The 25,607-nt window shown below is 44.1% G+C and overlaps 2 protein-coding genes across 2 annotated transcripts in view; one reads left to right on the top strand and one right to left on the bottom strand.

The window, feature by feature from the left end:
• Positions 1-10,668, top strand: part of prepl (prolyl endopeptidase like) — an 18,133-nt gene extending 7,465 nt beyond the window's left edge. The window contains exons 9-15 of the mRNA XM_037781659.1: positions 338-550; positions 1,967-2,142; positions 2,294-2,510; positions 4,071-4,220; positions 4,629-4,755; positions 8,015-8,103; positions 9,882-10,668. Coding sequence (XP_037637587.1) covers positions 338-550; positions 1,967-2,142; positions 2,294-2,510; positions 4,071-4,220; positions 4,629-4,755; positions 8,015-8,103; positions 9,882-9,959 — 1,050 coding nt within the window. The 3' untranslated portion in view covers positions 9,960-10,668. The remainder of the gene's footprint in view (positions 1-337; positions 551-1,966; positions 2,143-2,293; positions 2,511-4,070; positions 4,221-4,628; positions 4,756-8,014; positions 8,104-9,881) is intronic.
• slc3a1 (solute carrier family 3 member 1) lies at positions 10,174-25,607 on the bottom strand. The gene is made up of 10 exons (XM_037781660.1): positions 25,087-25,607; positions 22,749-22,928; positions 22,484-22,629; positions 20,910-21,035; positions 19,611-19,730; positions 14,002-14,126; positions 11,963-12,164; positions 11,604-11,786; positions 10,713-10,838; positions 10,174-10,605 (listed from the first exon to the last, which is right to left on the bottom strand). The coding sequence occupies exons 1-10, from the start codon at positions 25,517-25,519 to the stop codon at positions 10,174-10,176; spliced, it is 2,073 nt and encodes a 690-aa protein (XP_037637588.1). The 5' UTR covers positions 25,520-25,607.

The raw sequence follows: 25,607 nt of genomic DNA, 5'->3' as shown, positions 1-25,607 counted from the left end.
GGGCTAGATTTTCTAAATCCTGAAAACAGAGCCATGAGGAGGAGCAGAAGTCTAGTTATCTCTCAGAACACTTGAATTACAATATGCTGAAAGGTTATTATGGAATTTTAGCCCAATGATGCCAAAAATATTCTACCTACTGCCACTTCAATTTAATAGATGTCAACTAATCGATTAATCGTTGCAGCTCTAGTCCGAACTCCAGTTTTTCCATCTTTTACATGTTTTTTAAACATACAAATATCCACACAACACCACACAGATATGCAAAATACATGAAATATACACTTTTATGAATTAATCTCATAATCTCATTTCATATATCTACCCTCCCAAGCTCCCTTCCTGGGCCTGTGCCATCCAAACCAAGAAACCAGGCATGGCAGACCAACGCAGTGTGTTGGAGTTCTGGATTTCATCTCCAGTCCACTTCCCAGTGCCCTACTGTCTACACCCTGAGGACGGGCTACTTTTATCAGGCACCAAAGATGGGTCCTCCCCAGAGAACCAGGGCAATTATACCACCACGCGTTTAGAGGCCCGCAACCAGGTGAGTACACTCGACTTAAAAGACGCATGCACACACACTGAAAAAATATCCGCAGGGAGCATTTTATATTAAGACTCAAGTTTCCACTGATAAAGCTCTTTTGTGCAACTAGCCACCAGAGACAGAAGACCTCAATAGTACACACACTCTGTCACGCACACATAGAACCCAGCATACAGAAGGGCAGACGATGACGTTTGCAAGACACATTTCTAAGACTTGTTTCAAGATCATTTAACATTAAGTAACGTCTAAAGCCGGGTTTCCACCAAAAGGTCTGTGGACTTTTTAGTCCCTGGAACTACTTTTTAAGGAATTAAAAGGTTCCTTGAGCCCACTGTTGTCTGCATTTCCACCGCGGTCTAAAGACCTGCGAAGATTAGGCAAATTAGTCCACTGAAAAAGCAACATGACGTGACGAGGGCTGCTGGTGGTCACAACAGTAAACACACTCTGCAGCCTGCAGTTCAGTGTGTTGCCCGTTTCATCTAAAAAAACACGTTGGACAAAAATAAACGTTAGGTTTTGTCTCACTGCGATGCCATTTACTGCTGCATATATTTACTGATGCACGTTGGATGTAATGAATGAAACGCAGCGGAGGAAAGGGATGTTTTATAACGTTAACGCATTGAAACAATCAGAAAAGAGCTTTTCTTTCTCTCATTCACATCTCTCTCGCGATCTATTTCTCTTTTTCTCTGTCTTTTTGAAAATGAATCAGGAAGCCGAAGGCAGACCCTAACTTTACTTTTAATGTTATCAAACAAAAATAAATGTTCTCCCACCCTGAAATGGTTCTAAATCGATACTAGAGTACTTCCTTGTTTATGAATGAAGCGGTACATTTGAAGCAGCAGTATTGTGTGTGTGTGTGTGTGTGTGTGTGTGTGTGTGTGTGTGTGTGTGTGTGTGTGTGTGTGTGTGTGTGTGTGTGTGTGTGTGTGTGTGTGTGTGTGTGTGTGTGTGTGTGTGTGTGTGTGTGTGTGTGCGTGCGTGCATGCGTGCATGTGTGTGCGTGTGTTTGACCAATCAACGACGGTCATCCCTGCAAACCCCAGCCCCAAAAATTCTAAAATGCCCCAGGAACGTAATTTATACCCTAGTCCCTGCGTTCCTCAAAAGGTTCCTATAGTTCTGGGGGAAAGTTCCTGCGGTCGAAACAGGGCTTTATAAGATGCATGCACACACACTGAAACAGTATCAACAGGGAGCTAAGCATTTTGTATTAAGTTTCACTGGTAAAGCTCTTTTGCCAACCAGTCATCAGACCTCAATAGTACACACTCTATCATCCACACATATACCTAGAACCCAACATACAGAAGGGCAGGTGATGACGTTTGCCAGACACATTTCTAGGACTTGTTTCAAGATCATTTAGCTCTTAGTAACATCTCTGCCTCTTCTCTGTAGGACGGTACCTTGGTGCCAGTGACACTGTTTCATTCAGTACCCGTGGAGGGTTTGAGTCAGGCGCCACTACTGGTCCATGTCTACGGAGCTTATGGCCGAGATCTCAACATGGAGTTCTGTCCAGAGAAAAGGCTGCTGCTGGAGCAGGGCTGGGCTCTGGCCTACTGCCACATCAGGTAATATATATTACCTTCTCCAGCAGCATAAAAACTAACCTGACTGGCTCAGCAGGTTATTTGGGGATGAGAGGCATGTTGTGTGCATGTCTGTGAGAGCTAATTAAGTCTGGAATCCAAACCTGTGACATTTACTTTTACACCTACCCAGAGGGGGAGGAGAGCGGGGTCTGTCCTGGCAAAGACAAGCTCGTGTGGAGGGGAAGCAGAGGGGAGTGGAGGACCTCCATGCCTGTCTCCGTCACCTTTTCTCTTTAGGAGTCTCCTCTCCGTCACTCACTGCCCTCACAGCCTGCAGTGCTGGGGCTGTGCCAGTGGGAGCGCTGTGCAACAGACACCCACACATGATGCGGGCTGTCACACTGCAGGTAAGTGTGTAGCTTTTAGTGTTAGACTATGTAAGAATATTAGGGACTCTGTTTGTTCAAGAGCACTTTTAACAGAGCAGGCATTTGCCAATATGCAAGGGTTATATATTAGGGCTGTCAATCAATTAAAATATTTAATCACGATTAATCGCATGGTTGTCCATAATTAATTGCACATTTTTTATCTGTTCAAAATGTACCTTAAATGGAGATTTGTCAAGTATTTAATACTCTTATCAACATGGGAGTGGGCAAATATGCTGCTTTATGCAAATGTATGTATATATTTATTATTGGAAATAAATTAACAACACAAAACAATGACAAATATTGACCAGAAACCCTTATGTCAAGATCAGACTACACGATATTTTTGTCTTTGACGATGGTCACCATGTCAGATCTAACGATCACAGCGCCATAAACTTCTGCAGTGTCTCGGTTGGGTGACTGGCAAGACTACACGTATGACCACGACCAATCACGGCACGTCGTATTCCACGATCATGCGCGAGTTCAGACGTCATCAGGGAGGCGGTTGAAGCAACTGTCAATCATGGGGACAGAAGCGTTGTGTGATGCTGGTGGTCTTGTGTTGTGAAAAGAAAAAGAAAAGAAAGAAAAAAGGGTTGTGGATGCGCTCCTGGGTAGCACAGAGAGGACGGTACGGGCTGTCCATACTTCAGTCAGTTTGTCTCACCTGACAGCAGCAAACTCTGCATCCCTCCTCCTTTTCTCCATGTTTGTTTATTACCAAGAGACCTGACTGCGACTGCGCGCTGGAGAGAGCACCTGATTGGTCAACACAAAGAAACACGTAGTTGGAGATGTCACACTAGGCGTGTCAAGAAGAAAAATTCTGACAGGCTAGACTTTTCTTCGGGGTGTCGTGGGGCGTCCCAAACGTGTCGTCGGTTGTCGTGTACTATGACACGCTACACGAGATAAGAGGATCGATTTTCGCACACGACACTCATTTATCGTTCCCGATCCCCTACGATGGCCGCGTCGGGCCGCAATCGGGCTGATATTGTGTAGTCTGAACCAGGCATTACAGGTACTGCATTTAGCATAAAAATATGCTCAAATCATAACATGGCAAAAACAGGCAACAACAGCTGTCAGTGTGCTGACTTGACTATGACTTGCCCCAAATTGCATGTGATTATCATAAAGTGGGCATGTCTGTAAAGAGGAGACTCGTGGGTACCCATAGAACCCATTTACATTCATATATCTGGAGGTCAGAGGTCAAGGGACCCCTTTGAAAATGGACATGACTGTTTTTCCTCGCTGAAATTTAGCGCAAGTTTGGAACGTTATTTAGCCTCCTCCGCGAAAAACTAGTATGGTTGGCACCAATGGATTCCTTAGGTTTTTAGTTTCATATGATGCCAGTATCTTCACTCTAGCTTTAGGGTTAAATTAGTGGCATTAAAACAAATTTGCGTTATTGTGTTAACTTTGACAGCCCTATTAAATAAAGATTGAAGGGCAGTCTCCCTACTCATCACACCACAGCGTACACACATACACAGTCATCTCGTTTCCTGTGTTCAGGCTCCTTTCCTGGATGTGTTGGGAACTATGGAGGATCCCAGCCTGCCTCTAACTGTGGAGGATAGAGAAGAATGGGGGAACCCAGTAGAAAACCCAAAACATAGACTCACCATCTCCTCCTACTGTCCCCTTCACAACATTACCCCTCAGGTATGGAGACTGTGAAAGGAAAACATGCATTTTGGCTTGTATCTCTACTGTGAGTTCATATTTTATTATGAGATTCAATCTGACTTATAGGCTACAATGTAGTTTTACTCTTATTACATTTTTCCCTGCAATGTAAATTGGCCTGTTCTGGTAGGTATCAGACTATGTTCAAAAACCCATTATAAATTCCCATGACCCACAGTTTGGTCCAGAGCCAGTGTTTGAATAGCACTCTTTGTGTGTGTGTGTGTGTGTGTGTGTGTGTGTGTGTGTGTGTGTGTGTGTGTGTGTGTGTGTGTGTGTGTGTGTGTGTGTGTGTGTGTGTGTGTGTGTGTGTGTGTGTGTGTGTGTGTGTGTGTGTGTGTGTGTGTGTGTGTGTGTGTGTGTGTTTGTGATTGTGTGACCCAGTGCTACCCGTCCATTCTGCTGACGGCCTACAGCGGTGATGCCAGGGTTCCTCTGGCAGGTGTCCTCAAATACACCGAGCAGCTAAAAAACGCCATCCATACACACTTCACCATGACATCAAAGTCAGGTACGTGCACAAATAACACTCTCACACATGCAACATCATCACAACAACTTAAAGCTGCAGTCGGTTTTTAAACAATTATGATAAAGTTATTTTTATAAAGCTGTCACTACATCCTGACAGTAGTGCATGAGACAGGTAGTCTATGAAAAAAAATCATGCTCCTCTCTGTCCTCCTAGTGCTCCTAATGGCATTTGCAAGAGTTCAGCATGCGTAAAGGAAAACAACCAATCAGAGCTGAGCAGTCTCTGGGCAGCTGTCAATCACTGCTCACAAAACTCACAGACTTTGATCAAACTGTCAAACTAGGCAGCGCTGATCAAATTCTGTTACTGTAATGTCTATTTATCGCCTCAAATGTTTTCAGAAACTTATTCTATTGCGCTTTCACAAGCAACAGTCCGTTTGGCGAGTCCGAATCAGAGTGGGATTGATACTTTTGGTTTGTTTTCTTTTTAGTTTGGTTTGGTTTCACAGTGCACAAATTAAAGCGGACCAAATTTTAAAAATGATTTGCTGAGGGGTGTGTAGGATATGAAGGAGCAAATTTATCTTTTTCATCTTGAGAGCTGACACTTCTATGCCGGGATTCGGAGAGTTTAAAATATCGCTGTCAAAGTTTTTTCACTTTGACTGGGCACTGATCTACTGAGCGCAAAAATCCCTTCTTTTCCGGTTTATCTCTAGTGCTTTTATACACGTCACTATTTTTGTGGGCTTTAGCTATCATATTCTGTGTGTTCTCTTCGGCCCAGATGTGAAGCAAAAATTGGACTTCTGCAGAAGTCCAGGTCAGTCCTCTCCCACTCATGTTAACCTGTCATTTACCTGTGTCCTTCTCAACTAATGCCCACACAGTCAGCCTGCGTTTCGGTTCGCTTGGAAATGGACCGAGACCACCTCTCGCAAGCGATCTCGGTCCGGTTGTTCTGGTCCGCACCAGAGTACAATTACTGCGTTCAAAACCGCCCAAACAAACCGCAACAGCATTTGATTAAAACAGACTAAATGTTGGCTTGTGAAAGTGCACATAGTGCACTGTTCAGCTGTAAAGTGAGAAAGTTTGCTCAACTGTTTTCAACATGGCTGCCGGGTCACAAACGTTCTCATTTTACAGCTAAACAGTGCACTACAAGATGTTTCTGAAAACATCTGAGGAGAGAAATAGGCATTAACACAACATAATATTGATTCATATTTGATCAGCGCTGCCTAGTTTGACAGTTTGATCGGAGTTTGCGAGTTTCACAAACTGTGATTGACAGCTGCTGTAGAGACAGCTCGGCTCTGATTGGTCGTTCGTTTGGGAGCGGTGAAATCTTGCAAATGCCATTAGGAGCACTAGGAGGAGGACTGTCAGGATGTAGTGACAGCGACACCTGTGGCCGTTAAGTCAACGAAAGTCAGCGCAGGCTTGCGCTTGTGCTCGCTCTACATAGACATGAACGAGCATCGCTCAAAACAGAGTCGACACACGTCAACTAAAAGCACAATATCACTCTATATTTCAGCTGCTTGGCAGTAATGTTAGCTGACCAGACGAAGGTCTCTCCATGAATCAATGCTGATCCTAGTGTTGGCTTTTCCTGCCTCAGCCTCCCGACCGCGGCCGGAGGGAACAGGGGAGACACCGGAGTTTTGGTCGGAGACGATAACGTTTCTCCCTGCGGAGCCCCGTCACTTCACAAGACACGGGAAACCTTTGTTAGTCTGGAGGAGCTGCAGCAGTTATTTCTGCACAAACGTCCACTGTACATTCACTAGATATTCTCAGAGCTAAACTAACTCTTCTGCAGTGTGTAGTGTGCGCGCATGCACGTGAGAGTGGAGCGAAAGAGCGAGAACGAGCGCGGTGTGTGAGTGAAGGCAAGCAGGCAGAGGAGCAGAGTACAGCAGAGACTCCGGTCCTGGAAACCAAAGCTACGGTCTCCCCCGCGTCCTCCGACCGCGGCCAACACTGTTTAACAGACGGGCTACACTAGATACAACCAAGAGGTTTTGGTGCTTCACTGTAGTTTGTGTTGGAGTCTGAGTCTGAACAGCGTAGCCACACGCGAGCGCGCATGGGACACCGACCCGCAATGATTTATACGTGAACGTCCCTTTGACCACAGACCTTATTTCAGGCATCTAACTAAAAACCCGTTGACTTCCAGACAAGGGAACCGGAAGTGCTAAAATGCTAACTCATTTCTATGTTTTACTGTATGGGGCTCATTCCTGCACCACTCTATATAGCAGCACAGGCGGACACAGAGGAACATGCTTTTTTTTCACACATTAGCTTCTGTGTGTGCATTCCAGGATGGATTTCCCACTCGTTCCTCACACCCTTTTAGGTGTAATTTCTGCATCATCAGAGGTTTTAATAGTTCAGGGTCAGCTCCCAATAGTAGTGTCAGTGTGCATGTCTGGAGAGGCGTATGGCTGTCCGTCTGGGGAAACTGCAAACGGCATTTGAAGTTCATGACCAAAATATAGCATAGGTCACCTTGTATAGTATAGCGTGTGTGTGTGTGTATGTATGTGTGTGTGTGTGTGTCAGCTAATTGCTCTCATTTCCCCTTAGACAGGCTCTTTCTCCCTCTCACTTATAATCTGCCTCCACCACATTGGTGCTACTCCTCTTTACACCCCTCTCTCTCTGTCTCTCTCTCTCTCTCTCTCTCTCTCTGACTGCCTCCACTCTTCTTGTTTCAAACACACACACATCATCTCTCTCTCTTCCACCCTCTCTCACTTTTCTGTTGTTCATACACACATGCACCAGGCAGCTTAAGTGTCTGTGTATGTGTGTATATGTCTCCCTAATCTGTCTCCCTCTGTTCTCCGGAGTCTTTGATAAAGTGCTGATGGCATAGACACATGCAGGCGGGTGGGCAGGCCCATTAGCATGGTAAAGAGATAGTGTATCAGAGCGAGAGATTAGACGCCACAGACTGGGAGCTGTCAAGGTCAAGACCGCACTTGTGAAACAGCCCGTACCACAGAGACAGGGGGTGGGAGGGATAATATGGTGGGGTTCGGGAAGAGGGAGGGCAATATCAGATGGGAGAACGAATGAATGAAAGGAGGGTGAAGAGAGAGTCAGGAGAGAGAGAGAGAGAGAGAGAGAGAAGCGTTGGGGCAACTGGACAGAGAGAGAAGGGGAGCAGAGAGAGTGGGCAAGGGAAATGTGTGAGAGGAAGTTCTAAACATTAGAGATCTTCTCCCCCATTCTGCCTTTGACCTCTGTCTCTCTGTCTTCCCTTGTTCTTTTAGAACGTGAACCAGCACCAAACGTAGTACTGAATATCCAACCTGGAGCAAATCACCTAGGACCAGAAGACTTTGAGCTGATGCTGGAGGAGGTAAGGTACTCCAAGACTGTATGGGTCTTTAAGGGATTTGAAGCTTCGGAATAAATAAGTATTTTATTTCCCCAAGATTTTAAAGTCTCTATTTGATACATTTTTCTCAGTAAGTATTTACTCTTAAAGGTCCACTTAAGGGATGTTAATAATTAACTGTTTAACCGTTGACCGACATTAAACATTTTAACCGATTAATGCTATCGGTTAAAACGGTTAAAAGAAATGTTAATAATGAATTAAAAAGCTGAGCGGCTCAGAGGAGCGGCTCGTCTCTTTCAGGAGTAAAGCTGGTCCACCTTAACAGCCCACCTTAAGAGGCAGAGCCGGAGTTGCACGATACAGGAAGTTGACTCCGGTCTCTCCAGCTCGCTAGAGCGGAGCGGAGGAGTTGTAGTTTCGTAGCATTTATTCACCGACAAATGAACCGCACACACTGCTACAACATGTTTCAAAATTAGCATCCATAGACCAATGTGTAACAATTAGGGGGATCTATTGGGAGAAATGGAATATAATATTAATAAGTATGTTTTTTGTGTGTGTGTGTGTGTGTGTGTGTGTGTATGATCACGTGAAAATAAGAATGGTTGTGTTTTCGTTACCTTAGAATGAGCCGTTTATATCTACATAGGGAGCGGGTCCTCTTCATGGAGTCTGCCATGTTGCACCGCCATGTTTCTCTGGTAGCCCAGAAGGGACAAACCAAACACTGTTAACTTTTCCTGCTTGGGCCGGAGTTGATAACGTTACTCGGTGCCGTCGCCACCACTCTCTCTCTCTTGCTTCACCACTCACTTCCCACGTACACACACACTCTAAGCCAGGGCTCTCCAACACGTTGCTCGCGAGCAACTGATTGACCCGTTTCTGAGTCGCTCGCTAAAGGTTCAAAGAATATGTAAACAAATTTGATAAGACAAAGTCACTTGGTAAACCTAAATTTCTATCCAATGCAATTCACAGACATCCCGCCCCCTTCTGACACAAACACAGATCGCTATAAATGAACTGATCAACAACAGGGTGATCGACCCACACTCTAAGGAAATATTTGGCTACATTTAGCGACTATGCCTTAAAATTGAAAAGTGACATAAGACCTCGTTACGGCCCTAAATTGCTGTAACATTACATGACTACGGCGGGGGGGAAAGCTCACTACGTTGTGCCGTAACGTTGCATTTTGAAGGGGAAGACGTCTGGTAGTCTACCAGGGCTGCCGCTCCTCCACCGAGGTCACTACAACAAGCAGCCGTGGAAGCTAAACGTTATAAACGTTTGTTTGAATTTGAATCGGACACATCCGCAACATTATATTGACTTTTTGTTACGTTTCCGACCGAGAGCTAACCGCTAATGTTAGCTAGCACCCAGCAACACCCTATTTAACAGAGAGCCGTCAGAGGTCTAATGTTGATGTTCACCTGCCCGACAAACAAAGAGCTGCTGTGTGACTGGTTGGACTGGTAACAAGACCGAGTCTCCAGTTTTATAATAACGTTACACCTGTTGAGGAATCGCAAAGGAAAAAGTGTCTGGTGGCGGCGTCCATCAAGAGGGGGCTCACGTAACTTGAACTCCGACCAGAGTGTCAACCCAACAGACCCTGGTCCCCGAAGTCACATCACACTTCTGTCTGATCTAACGTTACCCATTTCATCACAATGATAAGTGATAATAATCATTTTCCTCATATTGTGAACACTAACATTAGTTTGTATTAGTTGAGTTGATGCGTACAGACTGAGAAACCTCTGTCTTTCCCCCCCACACAGGAAGCCCTCACGCTAGCATTCCTCTACACAGAGCTGGGCCTGGACCCTCCTCGGCCTCCACGTAGGAGGAAGAAATAGCAGTCAGCTATCAGGAGGCAGTCAGGAATCTAAAAACAAACATCTGCCATCACCACGACAACTATGAGGACACAACGAGGCCCAAATATTAAACGATACCATTGAAAGAGAAGACAGCATCATCAGTGAATGTACCTCTTTATTATGACAGAGGAGGACGATTGGATTGCTGCTGTGAACGGCAATAATAACTGAATGCCATTATCTATTCATATTAGCATTTATAAAGTATGTCTACGACACTCAAATAGCAGGCCTTCTCAGAGACGTAGCACCGTCCGGGGTGGTTGGGGTTGAACCGGGTGTGGGTGGAGTACTGAATCAACAAACCCTCTCCAGCCTCCGTCGGGATGCCAGACTTTCGTAACTCCTTGCCGTCGTTGACTCGGTTTGTGCTCATCAGCACCTTCAGCTGGTCCGGTAACTCTGGAACGGAGGAGAGATCTGTGACGGCAGATTCTTCACCAAAGTTAAGCACCACGAGGAAAGCCCGGTCGATGCCGTCCAGCTCTCTGAGGTAGGAGAAGACGCTGGCATCAGCGTGGACGTAGCAGAACCATCCACGGTGAAGGGGGAGCTCCGACTGGCGCAGGGTGTTCAGGAAACGGTACTGAGCCAGAACAGACCCTTCATCTTTCTTCTGGACCTAGAAGAGTGAGAAGAGTGGCAAGGGGATACACGGTGTTAAATAAAAAGATCAAGCACTGGCCAGATGTTTCTCCAGAGTTGAACAGTATTGAAAGAGTTCTGTACCTCCACATTGATGCTTCTGTAGTCAGGGTGGACCGGCAGCCAGGTGATGTTGGTGTTGTTGTTAAAGCCAGCGTTCATGTCACCGCTCCACTGCATCGGAGACCGCTGAGGGTCCCGACCGGCACTCTGCAGTGAAAGGACAGGAATCATTTAGCCCCCTCAGGCCCACAATAGAGCCGTGTTTGTCTTCTTCAGGGAGTAAAGGGGGTCTTTAGTGGGAGATAACAGGTCAACAGCAGATGTCACATAGAAGTGGTGTACATCATCTGAAAACTGAAGATTAATTTACCAATAGAACCCATTTACATTCACATATGTTGAGGTCAGAGGTCAAGGGACCCCTTTGAAAATGGCCATGCCAGTTTTTCCTCGCCTAAGTTCTTTTCCTTCTCGATAAGCTAGTATGACGTGGTTGGTACCGATGGATTCTTTAGGTTTCCCAGTTTCATATGATATCTGTATTTTTACTGAAACTGAACCTGCTCCAGCCTCTGAAACACAGTAAAGTCGGTCAGGATCTCAGGGGGGTTAGCACTTCAGCTTCTACTGACAGTGACTACTTTAATGTACGTACACTCAGTTGCCAGTTTATTAGGTACACTAAGAATAAAAATAATGCAGTCTCAAGTACAACAAAGCTGAATTAAATCCTACCGTCATGAAGGTTAAATTGTTGAAATTGTTATACTGAGGCGGTGATTTAACTCTATGGCCTTTGTCCAGGCTGTATTTTGTTGTGCAGCTGAAGATATTTTGTCACTATAATAGTGTGAACACATTTTGTCCTGTTTTGTAATGTCATCAATTAAATGAGCCTGTTGTTTTCCACCTACTGCATTTTGGTAGAGCCCTTACAGTGAGTATTTTTTACAGTGTATGCACAGCACTGACCGCATTGTATTTGCCAGCAGGGTCCTGAATCTGACCGTCTGTGACGTTAATGTTCTCCATGCCGATCTCCTCGCCATAGTAGGTGGTGGGTGTGCCTGGCAGGGTCAGCAGCAGCATGTTGATGACACGTATGTAGGTCTGACCAGCGCTGGAGGCAATACGGGGCTTGTCATGGTTCCCAACCTGATAACGGTGGAGGTAGGAGAAACACAAGAGAAGGTGGAGAGGTGGGTGAGATAAGTAGGGAGGGAAGGAGGCAGGGTGAAGTGGATGGGTCGGGGTCATGGAAGAGAGAGTTAAGTGAGGGATACAGATGAATAAAGATAAATTGAGAGCAAAGCCCGAGACTCCCGACTCACCACCCAGTTGGGCCATTGTCCCTCGGGCATGTCGGCCATCCACAGGTGGACCAGATGTTGAACCCACAAGCCACTGGTGTTCTGAGGCAGGTCCAGCAGGTAAAAGTTAAAGGGGAAGTCACTTTCTTTAACCAGCGGGGTGCCATAGTACATCAGGGTCTTGTCCACCTCTTGGTGATCATATGACTCCGTCACCATGAACCTGGAGTATGATAGTAATATAAATCAAGACTGGAGTTTCATCCTTATGAACTCTGCTGGACTCTTTCATTTCATTGTCCTTTAACAAGGATTTATTAATACCACTCTAAAATAGAAAGTTTTGCCAGAAAAAACAGAAGAGGAATATTTTTTAGTCTGGGCTTTTTATTTATATTGTATGATCTGAAAAATGATTTTCTGTCTTGGTACTATGTGTCACGTTAAAGGCGAACACCACCAAAATTAAGAATCCAATATGTTATTTCCATGACTGAGGAAAGTTCAATGAATATGTTTGAACATGAGCTATTCCCTAAATAAAGTATAGAGGTATATGGTATAAAGTCTGGAGCTGTTCCATCAACAATAGCCCCGTTTCCACCACAGGAACTTTCCCCCAGGAACTAAGAACCTTTTGAGGAACTCACTGTGTTTCGACCTCAAGGACCAGGGTCTAAATTAAGTTCTGGGGACATTTTACCCCAAAAAAGGCCCTGGTCGGGGGGTAGCACTTTCTGAAGGTACCGGAACTTTTGGGGTGGAGTTTGCAGGGATATCCGTCGCTGATTGGTGAAACACTCAAATAGCGCTGCTGCTACAACTGTACCACTTCATTCATAAAACAAGGAAGAACTCTAGTATTGATTTAGAACCATTTTAGGACGAGGGGAGAGCGTTTCTCTCTGTTTGACAACATTAAAAGTAAAGCTCGGCTCTGCTGTCGGCTTCCCGACTCATTTAAAAAAAGACAGAGAGAAAAAGAGACAGAGAGAGATCGTGACCGAGCTGAGAGAGCGAGCGGTAGAAGAGAGAGAGACGTAGCGCGGCGGTGCTGTTTGATTGTGTCACGGCGGCTACGTTCTAAAGCACAAATAAATAACCATCAAACACTCAACAGATGATCGACTGTGGAGACAGACGCTCTTCTCTGCATTTCATTCATTACATCCAAAGTGCATCAGTAAATATACTGTATGTAGCAGTAAATATCGTCGCAGTGGGACAAAACTTTTTTTTTTCCAATGTGTTTTTTAGAGTAAACAGGCGGACACACTGAACTGCAGGCTGCAGTGTGTTTACCACTGTGACCACCAGCAGCCCTCGTCATGTCATGTTACTTTTTCATACGTCAGCGGACTAATTTGCCTAATCTTCACAGGTCTTTAGATCGCGGTGGAAACGCAGACAACAGTGGGCTGAAGGAACCTTTTAGTTCCATAAAAGTAGTTCCAGGGACTAAAAGTCTTTTGGTGGAAACCTGGCTTTTGAATGGGAGGCTGATTTTATGGTACCACAGAATGTTTGATTTCTTTTTTATACCCAAATGAGGTTTATTCTACTGTAGTGTTGTCAGCTGTGAAACAGAAAATGTTCCCATATACTCAGGACATTCCCCTGGCTGCTCTCAGTGTCCTCTACAACATCTCTCCCTATTCATTGTCTATGGAGCAGCTCCACACTTTATACCCTATGACATCACAAGTTTGAGTTTTAGCACTCGGTTTGGGAGAGTTGTTCATGTTTACTAATATTTTTTGGACTGTCTTAGACAATAGGAATAACATGTATGAATTTTGAAAATGGCCGTAGTTCCCCTTTAACATATTTATAGACAGTAATGAAACAGGCCCACTCAAATTGTAAATTGGACATAAGTGACGCAATACAATACACAGGACTGTTGCATAAGAAATCAAATTATGAATGATGAGCTACGTGGACCTTATGGCATCATCATCACATTAATCATATATAGTAGCAAATTAAGAAGGTAAGAGCGTCACCAGTCCTAATTTATACAACAGAGTTATTGTATACTGTTACGGCTCCTCCCGTACCTGTATCTACCCGGCTCACGGCTGTAGACGTCCATCGCAGCCCTCCAATCCCTCAGCAGGTCATGCAGGCCCAGCTGAGTGGTAGTGTAGTCATGGTGGAGGTCCCACTCTGACGTCACAGACTCCTGCAGTGTTAGGAATAGAAATAAATATGAGGTAATGTAGCTATTATTGGATTTCAGGCCTATTGGATTAATAGCCTACGTGTTTTGCATTTGGTTTAGGGTACTAGTGCGGTCCATTCATAGTAAAGCTTTCACCCTGAGATAGTGGATTAAGAGAGCTCAACTGTATTTTCCTCTTCTGCCCACTGGGAGTTATAGAGCCTGGGTGTAAATGTGTTCCTTTGTCAGGCCAAAGCACGGGGTCCAGTCTCAGGCCAGGTAATTGGAAAAAACAAATAGAGAGAGTAGAGGCCAAGTGATGCAGACTTAGGAGTACTGTTGTGTTTAAGGAATGTTCAAAAATATTTAACGTTTGGTGCTAATTTTATTGGTTGTAAGTGGTTGTAATAGTCTTCATAAAACCACAAAAAAAGAGACACAGGCAGAAAAATAAATCGCGTTAAAGGATAACTTCTTCAACCTTGAATGTGTCTCCGCCAATCATAACAGACCAGCTATCTGTTATCATTATTGCTTTAGTGGTTTAGTGCCGGTTGTAGCTTTGAATTCAGATCAACTATGTGCTTTACTGGCTCAACGGTTCGCTCATGTGGCTGGCAGCACATCTAACGCTGCTGCTGCTGCTGCCTCAGTAATTAAGTCTGTGAATAGATTCATAGCCGGGTCCTTTCTGTGGGTCGTCCCTGTGTTTGAGTTTCTCACACACTAAACGATATACACATTAAGGTGTTTAGGAGTATTGTGTCACTGTCCCCTGAATAGGTTGCAGGACTGAAGCAGGTCCAGGACTGGTCCTCTTAAAATCATTAACTTAATGCTTGCACTGGTCTTCGTGGTCACATTAGGGCCCTGTGGGTGGAATTTCCCCATGGGTATAACTTAAACCTGGAACCTATTTTCCCATGTTTTTATGTCTAAGTGTCTAATAGAGACAACACTTTCTGAAATTGGTCTAATATTGAGGGAGAACGCTGCAACCGCCAGCCACTAAACAAGCTGTAATGTAATCCTTTGGGGCAACCTGGCTCCGTCAGTTTACGTCCACTAAAAGTGCTTTTGTTTTTGCCACTGACAGGCTCAGATTGTAATTATGTGTCTGACAACATTATGGAAAGGATCCCACAGAGAAAACGTTTTTCTTACCTTTTGTTTCCTGTTTGTTATTGTGTCATGTGACTTGTTGCCGGAAGACAACGGTGGAAACGTGAGTGAGAGTTGGAGAGAGGAGAGCCACGAGACATCGGTGTTGTCAGAGTTTGTTGTGTCGGAGTACAGAAAGAGTCATGGGGGAATATATAGATGATTTCCACAATGTGGATGTGAAGCGAGATTTCAGAGAGAGGCTTCTCCGAGCGAGACGCACAATAACAAACAGACCGGATCAAGTGAAAGGTAAGAAAAAGCTTTTATTTGTCTGTACGGTCCTTTCTATAATGTTGTCAGACACTTATAATAACAATTAGAGCCTGTCAGTGGCAAAAACAAGCACTTTAGTGGATGTAAACTGGCGATACCAGGTTGCCCCAAGCGATTACATTACAGCCAGTTTAAGGCTGGCCCACACTAAAAGATTTTTCAAATCTTAAAGGTCATATTGTAAAAAGTGAGATTTTCATGTCTTTTGCATTATAAAGCAGGTTTAAGTGATATATAAATACTGTGAAAGAATCAAAACGCTCAATCCATGGAGAAATACACACAGCCCGTATTCAGAAATTGTGCGTTTGAAACAAGCCGTTAGGATTTCTGTCCATTTGTGATGTCACAAATCTACAAATATTTAAACCATTACACGGTTTTAAACGTAAACATTCTAAATGTGTCCCAGTTTATTTCCTGTTGCAGTGTATGTGAATGACATCAGCTGATAGGAAGTAAACATGGACCCAAACTGTTGCCTAGCAACGCAATTCCGTTGCAATTCCGTTGAAAAAACTGAGCTTTTCAAAGGAGGAAAATAAAGTTTTATTTTAACATTACAGCATGTAAACATGTTCTAGTAGAAACACAAAATACAAGTATGAACCTGAAAATGAGCACGATATGGGACCTTTGGTAGATGTTGAAAATGTGAGAGAGCCCACACATAACATGTTATGCTAAATTTAACATTTTTGTTCCTACAATGCGGGGTGAGCAACGATCTGGCCCAAACAGCACACCACACACTAACAGATTCATTCATAGACAACAAGAGTTGCAATGAAAAAAAAGAAGTAAATCTCTCGCGATCCAACATGACTTTAGTGTAAACGAACATGGTGGAGGACAGCGATGTAAGTTTTTGTACATACTTTTGTCGGAAAATTCACGAAGAAAAAGGAAAAAATATGGATGAGATCATCGAGACAACACTTGTGTTTTTGCCACAAATCAACAAGTTGGTCCTCCATTTCTGAGCTCCATCTTACTACTACTTTTATTCTTCGTGTTTTGCATTAGCTCATGCATGAGCTCATGCATTAGCCGCGGCCGCCATGACGGCGGTGGTTGTCCATCCACTTCAGTCAGCTTGGTTCTCTATTGGCTACCGTTCGTTCCCACGTGACCGCGCCATCGGCTGTCCTCGGGGTTCCCCACACACAACAGGATATCCCATTGTAAATATTGAACATGTTTAATATTTATGACTTGAAATCGCTGTCAGGATGGACTTCTGAGCCGATCGGGGGATGTAAAAAACACTCGTAACATACCTCACACCACATGAACATCTGGAAAGATCATCTATAGAACCATCAAAAAATCAGGGATTGTCACGGGGCGGAATCGAGCCCAAAATCGTCTTGATTCTCATGTAGGGTGTACCCCCCACGTTATTACACGGCTTTGTTGAATACTCGATTCTGATTGGTCAATCACTGCGTTCTACGGTCTGTTATTTCTTTATAGCAGACAGTTGCTATGTATGACAGACCGTTGCTATGGGTGTGTTTTTATGCAAATAATCACTATAGATGACAATAACATAGTGCAGTACTGTGTACAGTACCCGATACTACGGTGTTATTCAAACTCTGGAATTTACTGTGCATATAATGTGTTTTTGTGCAAAATATATCGAGCATTGAATGACACCAGATCTAAAATGTTATTCCTTCATTTAGTGCAGAGATTTCAAAAGTGGCAGATAAAATTTCTGAGAGGCAGACAAAAAAAAAGACTTGCCTGCCACAGTGGCAGGAAGTGAAAAAAGTTAATTTCAGACCCTGGTTGCAATGTTCCACTTTTTGTAAATGCATGAAAATCTCTCTCTGTGTCACCGTGCCCAACAGTGACCCTCGTGTTGTTCAACATCACTATAAAGCGCAGCTCGGCGTGGGTTGTTCAAATGAGTAGTCAGTCAGTGCAGCAGTGAGTAGATGAGTCAGTCTCAGTATTAGAGAGTTATTCTTCAGTGGTAAGTAAATCCCAATGACTCGCTAATCCACCAAAATATGCCTCTTTTCTAACTAATCTGTCCTCTGTGAGAAATAACTTCAGTCTCCACAGAACAAAAACTCTTTCTTAGGGAACTCTGCATGAATCATGAAACCTGAATTGAATTCCAAGATTTCCTCCAGAAGGGCACAAGGTGAACCTGACACCGAGATAAATGATGAATGAATGTATGCAGTACAGTGTGACCTCTCCCACTCTGATTCTCTGTTCTACCAGCTGCACTATAAAGTACTGCTTCTTCTTCTGCCCACAGTAGTACTCAGCTCGTTGAAATCTGGACTCTGACATTTCACACATTATATAATTCAACAGAATAAAAATCATAATATGATTGCATAACTCAATGTTACAACAGAGATGGTTAACTAAAGCTGAATTTTGATCTCGAGCTCAGAGGAAAGAAGAGCTGCTGGGCGATGAGAGCACAATAGAGCAGTAGCAAGAAGTAGTGGAAAAATAATGACTGAATAGACCCTCTGAATATTGCTTGTTACCTAAGAAATCCATCAGTACCAACCACGTCATACTAGCTCGTCAGGAAGGAGGCTAAATAACGCTCCAAAGTTAAGCTAAATCTTGGCGAAGAAAAACTGGCATGGCATTTTCAAAGGGGTCCCTTGACCTCTGACCTCCAGATATGTGAATGAAAATGATTTCTATGGATACCCGCGAGTCTCCCCTTTACAGACATGCCCACTTTATGATAATCACATGCAGTTTGGGGCAAAAAACATGCAGTTGTTTGAATGCAGTATAAATGTGTTATTTTTGCCTTTTCTAAAATAGTGTATCTGAATATTTCTGCATACTGGGGTCCCTAAACAATCTTGAATTCCATACATTGGGTCTCACTGTAAAACTGAGACTCTAGCGGATCCAATGAGCCCAACTGTATTCATGTGTGAAGATGATAGTCCCCAAAGGAGACCTCACAAACTTGACCTCACTGTATAAAGTGACCTGTGGTGACCTCTAGGATAATCACAGCCTCATGAAACTTTACAGCCACAAACTAGAGACCTAGAGCATTCAGAGGATGGATGGATCAGACTAGAGACCTAGAGCATTCAGAGGATGGATGGATCAGACTAGAGATCTAGAGCATTCAGAGGATGGATGGATCAAACTAGAGACCTAGAGCATTCAGAGGATGGATGGATCAAACTAGAGACCTAGAGCATTCAGAGGATGTCTCCAAATGTTAAAAGTTTTTGATATCAAATCACAGCATGGCTTTTTTTATGGTGTTCTTCAAGGTCTTGGTGTCTTAATGTGGTATTTTGGAGGGATCACTGATCATTTTTATCAATTCTCGAGTGGTAAAAAATGGCTAAATTTAGCACCAAATATATGTAACAAATGGTATCAACCCCAAAATTGCTGCAACAACTTATGAGACATAGTAGAGCATGAGGATGGCCATCATATACTTCAATCATCATGTTCTAAACCCTTATACACTTTCGCTATTTATATTAATTCACTCATTCATTCATTTATTTTTATTTTGGATTTATGACTAGAACAACTTGACACACAGTACTGCATCTCAAATTAATCTTCAGCCTTCAGATGATGTACACCACTTCTATGTGACATCTACTGTTGACCTGCTATCTCCCCCTAAAAAAAACCTGTACCCCCCCTAAAAAAAGACAAAAGCGAGTCTATTGTGGGTCTCAGAGGGTCGAGGTCAGTTTATCCAAAATGATAACTACAACTATAGGATTCAAGAATTCTTCACCCCCACGTCAGTCACTGAAATTAAATCTAATTGGAGCTGAAGCTCGGCCTTACGCGGGGCTAAATGTGTCACACCTGCTGCTCTGCCATTTGACATGGATCAATTTCTAACTGGCAGATCAGACGGGCCTTACCATCTTTGGTGGCCCGAGTCGAGTCAACGTGAGGACAAACAGCTGACCGGTGCTAAGCCGGCAGACAGTGCTGCCTGTCACGAGCAGTGCCCGTTAAGAGTGAACAATGGGAACAGTAGCTGAAAGTGCGGTTAGATGTTATGAGGTGCTAAGAGGTGACACTCACTGGCGCTTTGTTTGGGTCCACCTGTGGTTCGTCCCTCATGTGTGCAGCCTCCAGGAGGCGCTTCACTGCACCCATCCGGAACCCGTCCACTCCCTTCCCCAGCCAGAAATCAATAATATCCTGAAATAGAATCAGAGATATAAATTTAAAGCAGCAGTAGGTAGGATTGGAGCAAATATGATTAAAAATTTTTTTTTATAAAACGGTCACTATATCCTGACAGTAGCACATGAGACAGGTAATCTGAAAAATAAACATGTGCCTCTGTGTCCTCCGGTGTCCTCCGGTGCTCCTAACAGCATCTGCAAGATTTCAAAGACCGGAGGAAAACAACCTATCAGAGCCGAGCTGGAGCGTTGCCGTCTCTGAGCAGCTGTCAATCACTTGTGAACTCCGATCAAACAGTCAAATTAGGCAGCGCTGATCAAATATGAATCAATATTTTGTAACTGTAATGCCTATTTCTTGAGTAACATGTTTTCAGAATCCTCTTGTAGTGCACTGTTTAGCTTTAAAATGAGAAAGTTTGTGACCCGGCAGCCATGTTGAGATCAGTTGAGAAAATACCAAGCACCGCCCACCAGCCTGGAAAACAATTGAGGAGAAAAATAGACATTACAGTAACAAAATATTGATTAATATTTGTTCAGCGCTGCCTAGTTTGACCGTTGGATCGGAGTTCGCGAGTGATTGACAGCTGCCTCCGTTGAATGAACAGCCAATAGGAACGCTCTCTATCTGAAATGACCTGTGATTGGTCAAAGTCTCCGTCACGGGCTAGATGTTGTAAAGCCTGAAAACAGAACCATGAGGAGGTGCATAAGTCTAGTTTTCTCTCAGAACACTTGAATTACAATAAGCTGAAAGGTTATTATGGGAGTTTTGCCCAATGATGCCAAAAATATTCTGCCTACTGCAGCTTTAATTTTTAAAATACTGTGTCTACAGTATGACTGTGGAATACAAGACCAGACTCCTAAGTGCTGAAGCGTCATCTGATTATTGTAAAATTGATTTCAGCATAAACATGCACAGTATACACACAGGTACAGTCTGACCTTTTCCTCTCCTTTTGTTGTACTTTGTGCCGTGTAGCAGCAGTTAAAAACGCACAAGGGTTAACTAGCTTAATGTGTAATCAGCTGGCCATCACACATTGTTGCTGATTACACAGAATAGACACATGCAGATACATTTTAGTATAAGATACAATATGTGGGTCACCAAAAATCTAAAAAGTCAATATCAGAGATAATGTATGTGCGAAAGAGCAGTGTGTGTGTGGCCGTGTGCTCTTACAGTCATCTCTTTGTGGACATGTGGGTTTCTGAAGTTCAGGTCTGGTTGCTCCTTGAGGAACTGGTGCAGGTAGCATTGTCCTCTAACTTCATCATACGTCCATGATGACTTCCCAAACATGCTCACCTGAGAGAAAGGAGGAGGGAAACAGGAGAAGAGGATTAGGAAGTTTAGAAACTAGCCGTCTGATGACTGTAGAACTTTTTTCCAACTCCGAATTATACATTTGTAAATTCCAATACATCACACCTACTATATAGTGCAGGGGTTCTCAAACTTATTGGGGCACCTTAAAGTGGCAGTAGGCAGAAAGGTTTTTTGGCATCATTGGGCAAAAATCCCATAATAACCTTTCAGCATATTGTAATTCAAGTGTTCTGAGAGATAACTAGACTTCTGCTCCTCCTCATGGCTCTGTTTTCAGACTTTAAAAAATCTTTGGCCAATCACAGTTCATATCATTGAGAGAGCGTTCCTATTGGCTGTGCTCTGGCTGGTGGGCGGTGCTTCCTCAACAGATCTCAACATGGCTGCCGGGTCATAAACTTTCTCATTTTACAGCTAAACAGTACACTACAAGATGTTTCTGAAAACAATTTATGTGAGAAAAAGGCATTATAGTAACAGAATATTGATTCATATTTGATCAGCGCTGCCTAGTTGGACCGTTTGGTCAAAGATCACGAGTGATTGACAGCCGGCTGCTGGACGGCAGACTCCAGCTCGGCTCTGATTGTCTCTGATTGACACCGGAGGACACAGAGGCACATGATTTTTTCAGATTACCTGTCTCGTGCATATTTTTATAAACTTTTTATAATCATATTTGCTCCATTTCTACACCTGCAGCTTTAAAGGGCAGAACATTTTCCGAGGACCCCCTCATAATCCTAACACCGATTAAAGCGTGTACTCTTAGCAGCCATTGGAATTATTTATATTCTAAAACTTTTCAACCTAAATACTTCAGACCTGTTTGTTAGTGATAAACAGAAACACATTTCAATATGAATCATGTTAACACCACTTTGTTTTGCCTTGATATTCTGGGTGCTTTTCTAATCAGATGTCGCTTTAGCTCGGCCGGCTTCATGGCTTCGTTCGCTAGCAACTGTAGACACATGACGCATTTTGGTGTCCCGTCGCTGTCGCTCGATATAACTCCCGTCATATTTTCTCAATTTCGCTGGTTTGGGCTTAGCATCACTTGACAATGTGGACTGACTCATATATTTCTTCATGCTGGCCAGCTAGCTAGCTGGCTAATAAGCTAAGCAGCAGCAGCAGGACGGTTGGTTGCACCCTGAGTGAAGTCACTGATTCATGACAGATTAACTTGATGTGTCACAATCAGAGTTTCTATTGGCCCAAAGCTGACGTGAGTGGGAGTAATGGACACAGTATGCTTGTTTTATTGATGTAAACGGTCCCCATCTGATTTAATGATACAGAACAACTTTATAATGTATTGCTCATTATTTCTCCCCTGACAGAGTACCCCGGACCCCTTTGAGAATCACTGATATAGTGCACTGCAATGCATCAGTGAAGGTTCAGTGAAAATCAATACCAACCCAATTATTAGGCCTCGGTGCAGTTCCATTGCAGTCGGCCCAGACGTAGTAATCCTTATAATAAGGATCTCCGGTCCGGCTCAAGTTGAACCAGCGGTGTCGGTCGCTGGTATGATTGGGAATGAAATCCATGATCAGCTTCAAACCTGGTGGAAACAGAGAGAGTCAAAGACATGCTACCTGCTACTACCCCCCAAAACATGACACGTGATGATCCACCATCAAATCTCTACAAACACAGGACAGGGGAAATGAAAGTACACACCTTTGTCGTGCATTCCAGCTAGGAGCTCTTCAAAGTCCTGCATGGTTCCAAAGAGCGGGTCGATGTCCCGGAAGTCTTCCACATCGTAGCCAAAGTCCTTCATGGGAGAGCGGTAGACGGGACTGATCCACACCGACTTGATGTTCAGGTACTGGAAGTGATCCAACTGCTCCTGGATTCCTGCCAGACCAGAGACGCCACAATGATCAATACTGGATACTGGAGTACTAGGTCCCAGTTAAAAATGTACAGAGACATATAAGAGCTGTATTAAAGGGTAACTTGGGTATTTTTCAACCTGGACCCTATTTTCCCATGTTTTTTTGTGTTTAAGTGACTAATAGGGACAACAACTTTTGAAACTGGTCCAGTATTGAGGGAGAACGCTGCAGCCGGCAGCCGCTAAACTGGCTTCGATGTTAATAGCTTGGGACAACCTGGCTCCTCAGTTAACGTCCACTAAAAGTGCTTGTTTTTGCCACTGACAGGCTCAGATTGTTATTATTATAAGTGTCTGACAACATTATGTAAAGGATCCCAAAGAGAAATAAAACCTTTTCTTACCTTTCGCTTTCCGTTTGCCATTGTGTCATATGACTTGTTGCAGGAAGACAACGGTGGAAACGTGAGTGAGAGTTGGAAAGATGAGTGCCACGGGACACCGGTGTTGGCAGAGTTTGTTGTGTGGGAGTACAGAAAGCGTAGCTTATTGTTAACTAAAAGGTTTTCAATGTCGTGGCTTAATATTTAGATGATTTTTTACAATGTGGACATGACGCGCGATTTCAGAGCGAGGCTTCTCCGAGCAAGACACACAATAACAAACAGGCCGGATCAAGCAAAAAGTAGAGAAAAAGGTTTAATTTCTCTGTAGGGTTCTTTCCATAATGTTGTCAAACACTTATAATAACCATGTGAGCCTGTCAGTGGCAAAAACGAGAACTTTTAGTGGAATCAACAATCAGGACTTATCATATTCACTACTTTCTCCCCCCTTTAATCACAGACTATCCCCCTCATGACCCCCACTGACAGTTTGGGAGTCCTGTAGAGAGTTCTCCTGGTCTGGGCCTACGGAAATTATTTTTCAACTTTAGTTTTGAACCAGAACAATCTCAAGTTGCTCGCCACAGTCTCAGACTATTATAATTAACAATGTGGAGCTCAGACGAGATTTTGTCCAGGATGGAGAAATTGGGTGAAAGACTGACAGGAACAGCCGGTCCTGATGGAGTTATAAGCGGAACGAAATGCCTGTTGATGCGCTGAAGGAACTGTGTAGAATAATTAATCAAAACGACACGTTTGATGTGCACATAAGCACGGAGGGTTCTGTGGTTTCTAAACTAAACTAAATATAACCAGCGGATCTTCCGTGTCCGTGCGTAATTGTGGCTTGACCGCCCGCAACATCACTCTCTATAGAGACTGCAGCGGTGCGCTGTGCTGGCTCTCTGTATATATACTTATGCACAAATTAATTAAGGAGTGGAACATGATAAACTTCTATGTAATTATAATATTGTTATCATTTTAATTGTGGTGAAAACCGGGACATTTGAGTGTTTTACAGATATTTGTCGGGACTCGAGACACCCAGCTTGAAACCTGGACAGTCCCGTCCGGGACGTCTGGTCACTGTAGCCTTACCGTCTCTGAGCAGCTGTCAATCACTCGCAAACTCCGATCAAACGGTCAAACTAGGCAGTGTTGACCAAATATGAATCAACATTCTGTTACTGTAATGTCTATTTCACGCATAAAATGTTTTCAGAATCATCCTATAGTGTACTGTTTAGCTTTAAAATGAGAAAGTTTGTGACCCGGCAGCCATGTTGAGATCAGTTGAGGAAATACCAAGTACCGCCCACCAGCCGGAGCACAGCCAATAGGATTGCTCTCTCTCTATCTATCTCTATCTAACAGAATATTAATCCATATTTGATCAGCGCTGCCTAGTTTCACCGTTTGATCGGAGTTTGCGCGTGATTGATAGCTGCCTCCGTTGAATGAACAGCCAATAGGAACGCTCTCTCTCTCTCTCTCTCTCTCTGAAATGACCTGTGATAAACCCTGAAAACAGAGCCATGAGGAGGAGCAGAAGTCTAGTTTTCTCTCAGAACACTTGAATTACAATATGCTGAAAGGTTATTATGGAATTTTTGCTCAATGATGCCAAAAATATACTGCCTACTGCAGGTTTAATGTGTAAAGCACCACATGGCTTATTAGTCATGAATAAAGCAGTGAGATAATAATTATAAAGCCTTTATAAAGGGTGACGTTATCTGTTTAAAGATGTGTCTCAGAGGACGCAGCAGGTCGCAGCAGGTCTCACCTTTGAGGTCTCCGACCCCGTCCCCGTCGGAGTCTCTGAAGGACCGTGGGTAGACCTGGTACACCGGAGAGACCTGCCACCAGCTGAGGCACCGCGGAGACAGAGCGATCACGGTGATGGTGAGCGCCACCAGCAGCAGGGTGCAGGCCACCAGGAGCCAGAACAGAATCTCCCGAGTCACCCGGTACCGGGCCTGGGACGAGTACAGCAGCAGCACCTCCTTGGGCATCCCGGCGTACGGTTTGATCTGCGTGTACTCCTCCGCCGCGGCCGTGACCGACACATCCAGCTCCAGCGAGGCCGACGAGTCGAGCTTCTCCGCCGGCTCCGCGCTGACGGTGTCCGCCGCAGAGCCGCTGCCTTCCACGTCCTGGTAGCCCAGGTTCCGGGTGACCTCACCCAGCTCCATACCGGCACTCTCCTTAAAACTCATCTGGGTCAGATCTCTGGAGAGGAAGAACCTGAATACACACTGTGTTGATCTAGCAATTCTTCTACTGGGAGACAGACTGACTCAATGA

This window comes from Sebastes umbrosus, chromosome 10 (genome assembly GCF_015220745.1).
Source record: "Sebastes umbrosus isolate fSebUmb1 chromosome 10, fSebUmb1.pri, whole genome shotgun sequence".
In the NCBI taxonomy this organism is placed as follows: Eukaryota; Metazoa; Chordata; class Actinopteri; order Perciformes; family Sebastidae; genus Sebastes; species Sebastes umbrosus.
This window is presented reverse-complemented; position numbering and strand designations above follow the sequence as displayed.